The 16213-nt window shown below is 37.2% G+C and overlaps 1 protein-coding gene across 1 annotated transcript in view; it reads right to left on the bottom strand.

Moving 5' to 3' along the window:
- Positions 1-8552: 8552 nt before the first annotated feature.
- Positions 8553-16213, bottom strand: part of CC1H1orf185 (chromosome C1 C1orf185 homolog) — a 39930-nt gene continuing 32269 nt past the window's right edge. The window contains exons 4-5 of the mRNA XM_047871019.1: positions 12376-12412; positions 8553-10557 (exon numbers count right to left, since the gene is read on the bottom strand). Of these exons, the coding sequence (XP_047726975.1) occupies positions 10163-10557; positions 12376-12412 (432 nt within the window). The 3' untranslated portion in view covers positions 8553-10162. The remainder of the gene's footprint in view (positions 10558-12375; positions 12413-16213) is intronic.

The following is a 16213-nucleotide window of genomic DNA, read 5'->3' on the forward strand; positions in this document are numbered from 1 at the left end:
ATACATTCTTCTCCAGTGCACCGGAACGTTCTCCAGAAAAGAGCACATACAGGGACCAAAAAAAGCCCTCAACAAGTACAAAAGATTGAGATCATAACGTGCATATTTTCAGACCACACACTACGAAACTCGAAATCAACCACCCGAAAAAAATGTGGACCGATAACAAACCCTTGGAGACTAAAGAACATCCTACTAAAGAATGAATGGGCTAACCAAGAAGTAAAGAGGAAATTGAAAAGTACATTGCAGCCAATAAAAGTGATAATACTACAGCCCCAAACCTCTGGGATGCAGCAAAGGCGGTCATAAGAGGGAAGTATATAGCAATCTAGGCCTTCCTAAGGAAGAAAGGTCTCAGATACACAACCTAACCTTACACCTTAAGGAGCTGTGAAAAGAACAGCAAATAAAACCCCAAACCAGCAGAATACAGGAAATAACAAAGATTAGAGCAGAAATCAATGCTATCAAAACCAAAAAAAAAAACAACAACAAAAAACAAAAAACCAACCAGTGGAACAGATCAATGAAACCAGAAGCTGGTTCTTTGAAAGAATTAACAAAATTGGTAAATCCCTAGCCAGTTTGATTAAAAAGAAAAAGGAAAGGACCCAAATAAATAAAATCAAGAATGAAAGAGGAGAAATCACAACCAACAGAGTAGAAGCACAAACAATAACCAGAGAATATTATGAGCAATTATACATCACTAAAATGGGCAATCTGACAGAAATGGACAAATTCCTAAAAACATATAAACACCAAAACTGAAATAGGAAGAAATAGACAATTTGAACAGACCCATAACCAGTAAAGAAATTGAATTAGTAATCAAAAATCTGCCAAAAGACAAGAGTCCAGGGCCAGATGGCTTTCCAGGAGAATTCTACCAAACATTTAAAGAAGAGTTAATACCTATTCTCTTGAAGCTGTTCCAAAAAACAGAAATGGAAGGAAAATTTCAAAATGCTTGCTATGAAGCCAGCATTACCTTGATTCCAAAACCAAAGAACCCGCTAAAAAGGAGAATGATAGACCAATTTCCCTGATGCACATGGACGCAAAAATACTCAACAAGAACCAGCTAACCAGAACTAACAATACATTAATAAAATAATTCACCACGACCAAGTGGGATTTATACCTGGGATGCAGGGCTAGTTCAATATCCACAAATCAATCAATGTGATTCATCACATCGATAAAAGAAAGGACAAGAACCATATGATCATATCAATAGATGCAGAGAAAGCATTTGACAGACTACAGCATCCTTTCTTGATAAAAACCCTCCAGAAAGTAGGGATAGAAGGATCATACCTCGAGATCATAAAAGCCATATATGACAGACTCAATTTTAATATCATCCTCAATGGGTAAAACTGAGAGCTTTCCCCCAAAGGTCAGGAACAAGACAGGATGCTCACTCTTGCCACTGTTATTCAACATAGAATTGGAAGTCTTAGCCTCTGCAATCAGACAACACAAAGAAATAAAAGTCATCCAACTTGGTCAGGAGGAAATCAAATATTCATTCTTTGCAGATGACATGATACTCTATATGGAAAACCCAAAGATTCCACAAAAAAACCCTGCTATAACTGATCCATGGATTCCACAAAGTTGTAGGATATTAAATCAATGCACAGAAATTGGTTGCCTTCCTATACACCAATAATGAAGCAACAGAAAGAGCAATCAAGGAATCGATTCCATTTACAATTGCACCAAAACCCATAAAATACCCACGAAATCCTAACCAAAGAGGTGAAAAATCTATACACTGAAAAGCATAGAACATTTATGAAAGAAATTGAAGACACACACACACAAAAAAAAATGGAAAAAATATTCCACGCTCCTGGATAGGAAGAACAAATATTGTTAAAATGTCAATACTACCCAAAGCAATCTACATATTCAATGCAATCCCTATCAAAGCAACACCAGCATTCTTCACAGAGCTAGAAAAAACAATCCTAAAATTTGTATGGAACCACAAAAGACTCCAAATAGCCAAAGCAATCTTGAAAAAGAAAACCAAAGCAGGAGGCATCAAAATCCCGGACTTCAAGCTGTATTACAAAGCTATAATCATCAAGACAGTATGGTACTGGCACAAGAACAGACACTCAGATCAATGGAACAGAATAGAGAACCCAGAAATGGACCCACAAACGTATGGCCAACTAATCTTTGACAAAGCAGGAAAGACTATCCAATGGAATAAAGACAGTCTTTTCAGCAAGTGGTGCTGGGAAAACTGGACAGCGACATGCAGAAGAATGAACCTGGATCACTTTCTTACACCATACACAACAACAAACTCAAAATGGATGAAAGACCTCAATGTAAGACAAGAAGCCATCAAAATCCTCAAGGAGAAACCAGGCAAAAACCTCTTTGACCTTAGCCGCAGCAACTTCTTACTCAACACGTCTCTGAAGGCAGGGGAAACAAAAGCAAAAATGAACTACTGGGACCTCATCAAAGTAAAAATCTCTGCACAGTGAAAGAAACAATCAACAAAGCTAAAAGGCAACTGACGGAATGTGAGAAGATATATGCAAATGACATATCAGATAAAGGGTTAGTATCCAAAATCTATAAAGAACTTATTAAACTCAATACCCAAAAAACAAATAATCCAGTGAAGAAATGGGCAAAAGACATGAATAGACACTTCTCCAAGGAAGACATCCAGATGGCCAACCGACACATGAAAAAATGCTCAACATCACTCATCATCAGGGAAATACAAATCAAAACCATAATGAGATACCACTTCACACCTGTCCGAATGGTTAACATTAAGAACTCAGGCAACAACAGACATTGGCAAGGATGCGGAGAAAGATGATCTCTTTTGCACTGCTGTTGGGAATGCAAACTGGTGCAGCTACTCTGGAAAACAGTATGGAAGTTCCTCAAAAAATGAAAAGTAGAACTCCCCTACGACCCAGAAATTGCACTACTAGGTATTTATCCAAGGGATACAGGTATGCTGTTTCAAAGGGACACGTGCACCCCCATGTTTATAGCAGCACTATCAACAATAGCCAAAGTATGGAAAGAGCCTAAATGTTCATCGATGGATGAATGGATAAAGAAGAAGTGGTATATCTATACAATGGAGTATTACTCAACAATCAAAAAGAATGAAATCTTGCCATTTGCAACTACGTGGATGGAACTGGAGGGTATTATGCTAAGCGAAATTTGTCAGAGAAAGACAAATATGTGACTTCACTCATATGAGGACTTTAAGATACAAAACAGACAAACATCAGGGAAGGGAAGCAAAAATAATATAAAAACAGGGAGGGGGACAAAACATTAGAGACCCTTAAATACAGAGAACAAACTTGGGTTGCTGGAGGGGTTATGTGTGGGGGTATGGGCTAAATGGGTAAGGGGCATTAAGGAATCTACTCCTGAAATCATTGTTGCAGTATATGCCAACTAACATGGATGTAAATTTTAAAATAAATAAATTATTAATAAAATAAAATGCTAAATTAAAGGGTGCCTGGGTAGCTCTGTTGGTTGAGCATCCAACTTCACTTCAGGTCATGAGCTGGCAGTTCGTGAGTTCCAGACCTACATCAGGCTCAGTGCTTTCAGTGCAGATCCCACTTCAGATCCTCTGTCCTTCTCTCTCTCTGTCCCTCCCCTGCTCATGCTCTCTCTCTCTCTCTCTCTCTCTCTCTCAAAAATAAATAAATATTTAAAATGCTAAATCAGAGAGGAGGGAGGCCATGATGGCTGAGTATGAGGAACCTAAACTAACCTTGTCCCATGGATACAACTAGATAGCACTCACATCAGTGGAAATAGCCCAGAAAATAACCTGAAGACTGGCAGAACAAACTCCACAACTAAAGAGAGTGAAGAGGCTACATCAAAGAGGGTAAGAAGGGCAGAAACTCAGTCAGTAATGAAATGGATGGAGAGCAAAATGGACCCACAGTTGGCAGGGAGCTGTAAACATGGAGAAGGAAGAGAAACACATTATCACACTGAGAAGAGGGGAAGACAGACCCCCAAAGCATTTGGCTTTGAAAAGTAGAGGGGTCTAATTCCATAAGCTCTTACAACCAGGGAGTGTTAAAGCCTGGAATTTTAAAAATCAGAGGGCTTGGCTCTAGAATAACCCAGAGAGTGATAGGAAGACAAGTCTCTGCTCTTAAAGAGATAGTATGACATATAGCCCTTGGAGATACAACATAGAAACAGATACGACACATGGTGTACATGGAAGGGAGAGTTATTGACACATCTCAGAGCTCAGCTTGAGGAGCAGGGCTCCAGAGGGACTTCCTCAGGAACAGGCACCATATCCCTTCTCCAGCCCCCAGCATAAACACACAGCCACCTGCAGAGACCAGCAAAATGCCAACATTCACTACCTAACTTGCTTACAACAAACTCCCACCTGCCCCTCCATGCTATGGTGGACTGCCCTTCCCAGTCACATTTGTTTCAGGTGCTACAGGTCACCTCCCCAGAAGATTGGAAGAAACCTTGCTAAGGCTGTGGTTCCCAGGTCAGTGGGCCCTGTGGAAGACTAAAGAATACCTTTGTAAAATTGTGTGCTCTGCCCACACTGTCCTGATCCCATGGGCTGCAGAAAGTCTCATTTCAAAAGCAGACCTGAGTGCACCGTGTTAAAATGGCACACTCCTCCCCAGCTGGGCACCAAACACTTCCCACACCTGGCAAAGAGAGCCTCTGCAGATGAATGGCCTGAAGGAAAAAGTGGCCAAGACTCAATAGCAGGGCACATGGAACACACATAGAAAACACCCTGAAGAGCCAGGTTATGGTGAACAGGGAACACTGCACTGCAGGGTGCTACAGGACCTCTTCTTCATAAGACCATTACTTTCAACAGCAGGAGATGCACCTGACTTTCCTAACGCACAGAAACAGACACAAGAGTTAGACAAAATGAGGAGACAGAGGAATATGTCCCAAGTAAATGCAATTTTTTTCTTTTTAGATTTCACATGTAAATAATACCACATAGTATTTGTCTTTCTCTTTTTGGCTTATCTCACTTAGCATAATGCCTTTCAGGTTCATCCATGTTGTCACAAATGGCAGGGTTTCTTTTTTGTGGCTGAATGACATTCCATTGTGTGTGTGTATTATTTTCTTTATCCACTCATTCATTGATGGATATTTAGGTTGTTCCCATATCTTAGCTATTGTAAATAATGCTGCAAGGAACACAGGGGTATAGATACCTCTTCAAGATACTGAAGATACTGTTTCCTTCAGATATATATCCAGAAGTAGAATTGCTGGACAGTATGGTAGTTCTGTTCATCTTTTAAGGAAACTCCATAATATTTTCCATGATGGCTGTAATAATTTACATTCCCATCAACACCTTCACTGTTTTACTGCAGAGTTATATTATCTCCCTAACTCTGTCATAATCTAGTCTAAATGGGCCTTAATCTTCATTCAACACAAATGGACAGCACAGGACATTTATGATATCATGCTGACTGACAAGGTGAGCAAGAATTAGTAACTACCCTAGATAATTGGATAAAATATATGCATGCCAGAGGGTGGAGATAAATTCCACAAAATTCCAGGGCCTGTTGCCTCAGTGAAATTACTAAGCATCCAGTGGTCTGGAGCATGTCCAGATATCCCTTCCAAGGTGAAAGACTAGTTGCTGCATCTGATACCTGCAACCCCTAAGAAAGAGGCACAATGCATAGTGGTCTCCTTTGAATATTGGAGGTAACATATACTCCATTCGGATGTGCTACTCTGACCTTATTGAGTAATATGATGGAGTCTATCAGATTTTCCATGTATAATATCATGTCATCTGCAAAAAGCGAAAGCTTGACTTCATCTTTGCCAATTTTGATGCCTTTGATTTCCTTTTGTTGTCTGATTGCTGATGCTAGAACTTCCAACACTATGTTAAACAACAGCGGTGAGAGTGGGCATCCCTGTCGTGTTCCTGATCTCAGGGAAAAAGCTCTCAGTTTTTCCCCATTGAGGATGATGTTAGCTGTGGGCTTTTCATAAATGGCTTTTATGATGTGTAAGTATGTTCCTTCTATCCCGACTTTCTCAAGGGTTTTTATTAAGAAAGGGTGCTGGATTTTGTCGAAGGCCTTTTCTGCATCGTTGACAGGATCATATGGTTCTTCTCTTTTTTTTTATTAATGTGATGTATCACGTTGATTGATTTGCGGATGTTGAACCAGCCCTGCATCCCAGGAATGAATCCCACTTGATCATGGTGAATAATTCTTTTTATATGCCGTTGAATTCGATTTGCTAGTATCTTATTGAGAATTTTTGCATCCATATTCATCAGGGATATTGGCCTGTAGTTCTCTTTTTTTACTGGGTCTCTGGTTTAGGAATCAAAGTAATACTGGCTTCATAGAATGAGTCTGGCAGTTTTCCTTCCCTTTCTATTTCTTGGAATAGCTTGAGAAGGATAGGTATTATCTCTGCTTTAAACGTCTGGTAGAACTCCCCTGGGAAGCCATCTGGTCCTGGACTCTTATTTGTTGGGAGATTTTTGATAACCGATTCAATTTCTTCGCTGGTTATGGGTCTGTTCAAGCTTTCTCTTTCCTCCTGATTGAGTTTTGGAAGAGTGTGGGTGTTTAGGAATGTGTCCATTTCTTCCAGGTTGTCCAATTTGTTGGCATATAATTTTTCATAGTATTCCCTGATAATTGTTTGTATCTCTGAGGGATTGGTTGTAATAATTCCATTTTCATTCATGATTTTATCTATTTGGGTCATCTCCCTTTTCTTTTTGAGAAGCCTGGCTAGAGGTTTGTCAATTTTGTTAATTTTTTCAAAAAACCAACTCTTGGTTTCGTTGATCTGTTCTACCGTTTTTTTAGATTCTATATTGTTTATTTCTGCTCTGATCTTTATTATTTCTCTTCTTCTGCTGGGTTAGGCTGTCTTTGCTGTTCTGCTTCTAGTTCCTTTAGGTGTGCTGTTAGATTTTGTATTTGGGATTTTTCTTGTTTCTTGAGATAGGCCTGGATTGCGATGTATTTTCCTCTCAGGATTGCCTTTGCTGCATCCCAAAGCGTCTGGATTGTTGTATTTTCATTTTCGTTTGTTTCCATATATTTTTAAATTTCTTCTCTAATTGCCTGGTTGACCCACTCATCTTATTGAGTAATATGAAAGAGATTCTAGTTTGGAGCGTGGAAGAATAGACATCTCTGCGACAGATCCAGGCGGCTAAGTTAGTTGTTATGCCACTTGGGGTTTATGGCCCAGTAGATTCATGCTATGTGAAGTGTTTGTAGCAAATAGAGATACTCTATGGAGACTTTAGCAGGCAACTCTAGGTTAATGAGAGTCTGTAGGATTCTAAAGAAAGCTATGTTATCACCTGCCAATAATTATTCTTTTGGAAGTATCCTCTGGCTATTAGATGTAGGGACTTAACATGTGACCATGGACACCAATTTAACTTTGAGTTGGTCTGTTCACTATGAACTGGTGTTTTATGATTTGCTAAGACATAAAGTTAGGCATGTAGATCTGCACTCAATTACAAATGGCATTAGGACGTATAAAACTGGATGTGAGCGGATTCTGAAGGCACAAAGAAATTGCATGAGGAGTTGGTTAAGATGCCCATGGCTCTTATACCTGCTACCTGGTCTTCTCTCTCTCACCACATAACCTATTGTATCAAGTAGAGTTCTTTATCATCAGTTCACTGAGGAAGAAGATACTTGATCCTGATTTATCAAATAGCGCTGCATGATATGCTAGCATTATCTCAAAGTTCACAGCTGGAATACCAGAGTACCACTTATGTATGGCCTTGGTAAAAATTTCAGTAGGCATAACTGAGCAGTGACCTAGTTGTATAGCCTCTAAAGATAAATTTTCAGAGTTATATATTTGTACTGATTTACTGGAAGTGGGTACTTAATGGTTTGGCTGAATGGTTGGGGACTTGTAAAGAGTACCTTTGGAAAATTAGTGATAAGGAGTCTAAGAAAAATAGATGTCAGTAAGTTTCCCTGAATGGACACAGAATAGGAATATAAATGAGTATCAAGTAATTGCTCCCCAAAGAGCAATATCAGAAGAAATGTTAATAATTAAGTGGACAAAATGATCCATTTCATGGATGTCAGCCTCTTTTAAAAGCCACCCTTGCTATTGCTATGAATAATAAACTGTCCTTCATCACTGACCCATGAGACATGAAATTATTGAAGGCTAACTTGTCAGAGGGCATGAATGGTGAAATCTCAGATCTTCACAATTCTTGAAAATATTATTTTAGACCATTGTAATTTCATATGTACTGTTCATTAGTCTTTTCAAAGAGAAAAATGTATATACCTATGATATAGAATAACATTTTAATCAACATGTAAATGTGTTAGGTTTTGAGAAACAAAATTCAATCTATCATAATATAACAATTACTGTATATGCATACATATAGTTATTTTTCACTTATAATGACAGGAATTTGGTTAGGATGCTTTGGTCATAGTAACAGAAACAAAGCTCTTTCTGCATTATGCAAAAACAATAATTTATTATAAAATTACAAGGTACTTTGCCAAAGCCCAGAACAATAGTTTAAAACAGGACACTAATAAATGTCAGATCTTGCTAGCTTAAGAAAATAGGTTAATTTATTATTAGGATAACGTGTGCCATACCAAGCCAAGGGCAGGCTTCATGAAGAGCTGGAACAAGGAAATGGAGGACTGTTAAAAAGCCAGGAATTACATTCTCCTGACCTCTCATATCTGCTTTTCACTTTGCAAGTGCTTCACTGCTCTCTCACAGCAGATTTACTGTTTTTTTCTTCCCAAACCACAAGGTAGGACATGGCAGCCCACAGCTCCCCAGTTTGTTTCCTCTATTCCAAAGACTAATGAGATCAAAGCTAGAATCTCTTATCTCCAACCCCAAATTCGTAGGAAAGTTATAGCATCTCACCAAAATTAGAGATGACTTTTCTGGGATAGGCAGTAAGATATGAGTTGGTAGGACACCAAGGGACAGAGAACAATTTATATATATGCTATTCCTTACAGACATTGAGCTGAAATAGCTTATTTAGATGTAGGGGTGGATATTAGATAGATGTTCTCACAACCGATAACTTGTAGAAATGACAAGGTGCTTTAGAAGACAGAGGTGTTTTAATCATTTTTACTATTTCCCCTGGGACAGAAAGGGGTAATGGGACAGACTGAGTAATGCTACTATCTTAACTGAGACAAGTTTATTTTCATTTACTTTAATAGGTATGATTTATCTCTTGGGAAGATATGCACAAGTGTCAGTATGAGTAAATTAAGCACAAAAGCTAGTATTATATTTAGCAATTTTTCCCCAAAGAAAGAAAAAGGGGACTAAGTACATGGACAGTATTTAGGATAAAGAGGAAAAAAAAGATTAATTACAGAGTGGGTGTCAGAAATCCCTCAGGACCAAACACAGAACTCTGACCAAGGGTCTCTGATTAGAGAGGAACTCTGATTCATCTAGCTTGAATCAGAGGCTTAAGAACATAGATGCCCACATTTTCATCACAGTGGGGTAAGGATTAGGAAACCATTCTGAGAAGCAGACATAGGAGAGGGCAAAGAAAAATTATATTCTGGATTCTTCACAGTGTTCCAGGCTCCCCTAGAAGAGCAACAGATATTGAGTATATTGTTTACCAAAATCGTGACAAAATAAAAATTGAATTGTAGGTGATTGATGCATTTAAAATTCAGAAAAGCTGATGAAAGTATTCTGCCCAGCCCTACCCACATTGAAATAAAATTAAAAATGTCAAAAGTATAAGGAATGTTGTGAATGTTTTATTCAAAACTCTATTTGTGCTGAAGATTTCTTATTTTCCTGCATGTTGAAATACGTTTGTATTATTTGTTATATCTTTTGATGAGATACAAGGAGTTAAGCTTAATGTTCATGATGTCACTCTAATTCTTCCTGTAATTATTTCTAGAAATAAGAATCAGCAAGGGAAGTAGGACCACTATATGGCAAGGAATAAGAAAAGTAATATTAGTATGGACATTTTAAGAGACTCAGAAGCTGGTAATTTGGTTTTAACTTTCCATTATTTCAGTGTACACAAAGTTTCAAAAGAAAAAAGTCATTCAATATTATGTTGAAATTTTTGTATTTCAACTTCTGCATTTCTTCGTGAAAATATTTCCTTAATGCTGTCATCTTTATGATCATCATAAAGTGTCATATTCAGTACATTTTCAGTACATTCTTCTAATGAAATTGTTGACAGGTATGAAAATACTTTTTCCATTTGAGGTTCTCTGAGAGAAGGCATTGGAGAGCTCTTTTTTGCTAGAGTATCATCAGAAAACCAGTCATCACCTGCGTCTATACTTTGGCTGTAATGAGAATCAGATTGTAGTGTCGATAAGCTTAAAGTAACACTGCTGGGATGCGTTGTCGAGCTAGTCTCTGAAGGGTCACAAATGACCTTTTTTGTTGCAAGGCAGAATTCATCTTTAGAGTGATCTCTATTTGCTGTAAAAGAAAAATTAGACTTACTATTAATATTACATAATTCATGAGCCAAATCTTACTTATAAAGACAATGTTTCTTTTTAAAATTCAGACTCTTTTAAGGGTTATAATGGACAGTAGGATGAAATAGTGAAATTCTAAGTTGCTATCACCATCTGTACAATGTTGAATATGTAATTAGGAATTAACAATTTCATGATAATCAAGAATAGAAAACGCTATTCTAGATAAAATCAACCTGTTTTCACAGGAGAAGATTCTAAACAGGCTAGAAAGCTCAGTTCTGGAATGTCCCTTAAATCAGAAAATGTAGATAGTTTCTTCAGTATTTATAGCTAAGTAAGGCCTGATTTTTTAAAATAAATTTTAAAAATGCATGCTTCTGGGGGTGCCTGGGTGGTTCAGTTGGTTAAGCGCCTGACTTTGGCTCAGGTCATGATCTCATGGTCCGTGAGTTCATGCCCGACATCCAGCTCTGCCTGACAGCTCAGAGTCTGGAGCCTGCTTCTTCAGATTCTGTGTCTCCCTCTCTCTCTCTCTCCCTCCCCCGCTCATGCTCTGCCTCTCCCAAAAATAAATAAACATTAAAAAATAAAACAGTAAAAAAACATGCTTCTGTAAGATTACAAAATGTTTGGTCCACAGTGGGAAGGGCCTATGGGCTGGTTTTTCACCAATTAAAGTAACATCTAACATTCCTAGAGTGCCTTACAATGTGCAAAGCGATTTTATATACTTACATATCTCATTTATCAATAATTTTTCAAGGTAGTTACTATTAGTACCACTTCACAAAGGAAAAGACATGTTTAGAGACTGAAGACTTACCACAAATCTAGACTTCATCTGGACTTCTAGTACTCTAAGACTAATGCTTCTCCCATTACATTATTTATGCTGCACAGTTGGTATTTTAAAATTTAAGTTTTAGAAAATATCATATGATATAATATCCTAAGCATATGTTATAATATTTTTACATATTGGCTTTTGATATTAATGTACAACATTAATTATTTATTTTTTAAATGTTTATTTATTTTGAGAGAGACAGACAGTGTGTGAGCGGGGGTGAGGCAGAGAGAGAGAGGGACACAGAATCTGAGGCAGTCTCCAGGCTCTGAGCTGCCTGCACAGAGCCCGGTGCAGGGCTGGAACTCACAAGCCATGAGATCATGACCTGAGCAGAAGTCGGGCGCTTAACTGACTGAGCCACCCAGGCACCCCTATAACATTAATTTTTAAAGCTGTTTTAGATACCTTATTACATTTTATATATCCAACTTTTCTTTTATTTTCCTTTTTTTTTAAAAAGTAGGCTTCATGCTCAGTGTGGAGCCCAAGGCAGGGCTTGAACTCATCACCCTGAGATCAAGACTTGAGCTGAAACCAAGAGTTGGACACTTAACTGACTGATCCACCCAGGCACCCTTATTTCCAACATTTCTTAAATTACATAGGAGGATAACATTTTGAGGTACTAGGGACTATGCAATATGCATAATCTAAAGGATTATAAAACACTCATGTCTTTTGATCCTCCAGGATTATTATATGACACTAGCTATGATACCTTTAGATATAAATAAGGAACAAAAATTTAAATTACACATTTTAATTTAAGATATGACATTGCAAGTTTCATTTTCTAAGAAATATATGCCTGCTCACATACTAATCCATTAACATTTCCCTTGAATTTCCATGGTTTTAAAAACAATATTTAGGTATCATTTAGGTCAGCTTCTTGATTCTTTAAGATGTGAATTGTTTTAAGTTGGTTATGATTTCTTTTAATAAATTGTTGAGAAAAATTACCTTTTATACATGCTGTTTCCTTTTTTCTTTGTTCCTCCTGCAAAAAAAAAGTTATTTGTATTTAAAAAACTGAATGGTTTCTATGTGATTTTTAAAATATATTTAACATATATTTATATAAGAATAATATATTTTAATTTCATAATTAATGTACTATGGAATGTTCTTTTTCTATGATATGAATTTATTTCATCAAAAATATGTTGTCAGAAAAGAAAAAGTGTTGGGGTATCATCTGGAAAGAATATGAATTGGTTCAAGAAGGCAGTCTCAGGATAGGGAATGAAAGGGTGAAATAGAGTTCATCAGGATTATTTCTCTCCCTCCTCACTAACTCGGAGTCACTTGGTTAGAACTAGAGAGGGCTAAAAAAGTAATTAGAATTCCTAGACTTACTCATTTCACTAACCAACAACAACAAAAAAAATGAATTTTATAAAAATGTGTCTATTGTTTTGAAGCAAATAAAACAGTTACTCAAACAATACATTCCAGATGTGTTCTGCGAAGTGTCATGGGATAGTAGTTGTTGAACTCCAGGGCATCAGAATCACTTGTTGTGTTTATTAAAATGCTAATACTTGGGCATAATATCAGACCCTACTAAAACATTCTCTGGGAGGTGTTTGGGAGTATGCATTCTAACACGTTCTGCAAGTGGTTCTGATTCAAGTTTTCCTTAGACCACAAGACAAATAATCCGCTAGTACATAGGGTGTTTGGAATTGGCTGGAGAGATAATAACACTGTTTCTTGTGTTTTGGGGGAACTGTGTTAGTACTCTGTTCTGATCTGCATTGTCCTGTCCCCCAAAATGGTTTGCTTAGGATACACCGTACATATATATACGATATGTGTGTGTGTATGTGTGTGTATATATATATAAGTCTTATACATATATATAGGATAACATTAAGCCCCTTTTTAACAATCTTTTACTTATTTGTCACTTTTACCTTTTATTAGTCACTTTTTTTATTTGTCACTTCACTTATTTGTCACTTTTACCTTTTATTAAGATAAATGCCAGTACAGGCTCCTGATTTACCTTGCCGGATTTAAGACCAATTCAATTTGTGACTCCTGTATACATTATATTAGAATGCTGCCTCTCAGAGTTTTATGTGCCTATGTCTTACCTGGGAGTTTGTTCAAATGCAGATTATGATCCAGTAGGTCTGGGGGCAGGAGGGGGGTGGTCTGAGATTCTGCAATCCTAATAGACACTCCCAGGTAATGACGATATTACTGGTCTGGGGACCACAGAATAAGGCCCTAGAATGATTGAAATTCCACCCAAACTAAGGGAATAACAAAATGAACATTCTCAAATATTGCTGACTATAATTAGGTAGAATTTTTATGGAGGGCAATATAACAAATCTACTTTTAGAAATGTATTTTTTCCAAGTTAATAATTTTGGATTTGTGTAAATATACAGTTAGCAGAATGTTCTTTACAATACTGTTAAGCATTTTTAAAACTCTAAATTTCTAAAAGTAAAGAAATACTTAAATGTATTATGATAACCAGACAGAGACCCAGTAAAAAAAAGAGAACTACAGGCCAATATCCCTGATGAATATGGATGCAAAAATTCTCAACAAGATACTAGCAAATCGAATTCAACAGCACATAAAAAGAATTATTCACCATGATCAAGTGGGATTCATTCCTGGGATGCAGGGCTGGGTCAACATTCACCAATGTGATATGTCATATTAATAAAAGAAAAGATAAGAACCATATGATCCTATCAATTGATGCAGAAAAAGCATTTGACAAAATTCAGCATCCTTTCTTAATAAAAACCCTCGAGAAAGTCGGGATAGGAGGAACATACTTAAACATCATAAAAGCCATTTATGAAAAGCCCACAGCTAACATCATCCTCAATGGGGAAAAACTGACAGCTTTCCCCCTGAGATCAGGAACACGACAGGGATGTCCACTCTCACTGCTGTTGTTTAACATAGTGTTGGAAGTTCTAGCATCAGCAATCAGACAACAAAAGGAAATCAAAGGCATCAAAATTGGCAAAGATGAAGTCAAGCTTTCACTTTTTGCAAATGACATGATATTACACATGGAAAATCTGACAGACTCCACCAAAAGTCTGCTAGAACTGATACATGAATTCAGCAAAGTCGCAGGATACAAAACTGGATTTTCCATGTGTAATATCATGTCATTTGCAAAAAGTGAAAGCTTGAAATCTGGGATTGTGATAACTCCAGTTTTGTTCTTCTTTCTCAAGATTGCTTTGGCTATTCAAGGTCTTTTAATTTTAGAATTAAAAGTTTTAAGTTTTGAAAATAATTCTAAACTACAAAGCCGTAGTAATCAAAACAGTCTGGTACTGGCACAAAAACAGATATAGATGTAGATGACTTCATTGGTAAATTCTAGAAAAACTTTGAGAAAGCAGTATTTTTCAAAAATTAGAAGAGCAGGAAACATTTCACAATTGTTTTATGACCAGAAAAACTGTGATATTAAAATCTAACAAAGATATTACAAGAATAATACCTCTTATGAACATAGATGCCAAAATGATTTAAAATATATTAGTAAATCAAATCCAGGGGGGTTTATTGTAGGAATACAAGGTTGGTGTAATATTTGGAATTAAATGTAATTCACATTAACAAAAGAGAAAATCCATGTGAATTATGTCAAAAGACACAGAAAAACTATTTGGCAAAATTCAGCAAACTTCATGACTAAAAAAAAAAAAAAAAAAAAAAAAAGCAACTCTCAATAGACTAAGAATAGAAGGGAATTTCCTTGACCTGACAATATGCATCTGTAAATTCCATAACTAACCTCCCACTTACTGGTGAAGAGTTGAATGTATTATGCATTCTAAATCAGGAATATAAAAAGGATAACTGTTCTCACTTCTATTCATCATTATACTGGAGGCCTTACCCAGTATAATAAGATGAGAAAATAAAATAAAAGCATAAAGATTGGAAAAGAAGTAAAATTGATGTTTTTCACAAATGATGTGACTGTATTGAAAAAAACCCTATGGATTCTACAACAAACATTACTCGAAGTAATAAATAAATTTATTTACAAACGTCACAGAGCACAGGTCAATATAAATATCAATTGTAGTAAAGATGCCAATTTACTATAGACTAATTTGTAAACTAAATGCAATTCCCATCACAACAATCTTAACAAGATATTTTGTAGCTAGAGATAAGGTTATCTTAAAATTTTATAAATGGGCAAAAGCTTTAAAAAAGTTGAAAAGAAGAATGAAATTGGAGGAACCAAACTGCTCAATTTTATGACTTACTATGTAGCTAGAGTGTGGTATTGGTAGCAATAGACTGGTGAATAGTACAGATAGAGAGTCCAGAAATAGACCCACACATACATGCCCAATAGATTTTTGACAAAAGTTGCAAAAGCAACAGTGTAGAAAGGATACCTTTCCAATAAATATACATCAGTAGCCCCCAAAATGCGCATTGATCTAAACCTCACACCTTGATGGGGTGGCAAGATGGCGGCTTAGGAGGACGCTGGGCTCACCACACGTCCTACTGATCACTGAGATTCCATCTACACCTGCCTAAATAACCCAGAAAACCGCCAGAGGATTAGCAGAATGGAGTCGCCGGAGCCAAACGCAGACGAGAGGCCCACGGAAGAGGGTAGGAAGGGCGGCGAGGCGGTGCGCGCTCCACGGACTGGCGGGAGGGAGCCGGGGCAGAGGGGCGGCTCACCGGCCAAGCAGAGCCCCCGAGTCTGGCTTGCAAAAGCGGAGGGGCCTGATGGACTGTATTCCCACAACAAGCGCGACTTAACGTCTGGGAGGTC

Source organism: Prionailurus viverrinus, chromosome C1, assembly GCF_022837055.1.
Source record: "Prionailurus viverrinus isolate Anna chromosome C1, UM_Priviv_1.0, whole genome shotgun sequence".
Taxonomy (NCBI): Eukaryota; Metazoa; Chordata; class Mammalia; order Carnivora; family Felidae; genus Prionailurus; species Prionailurus viverrinus.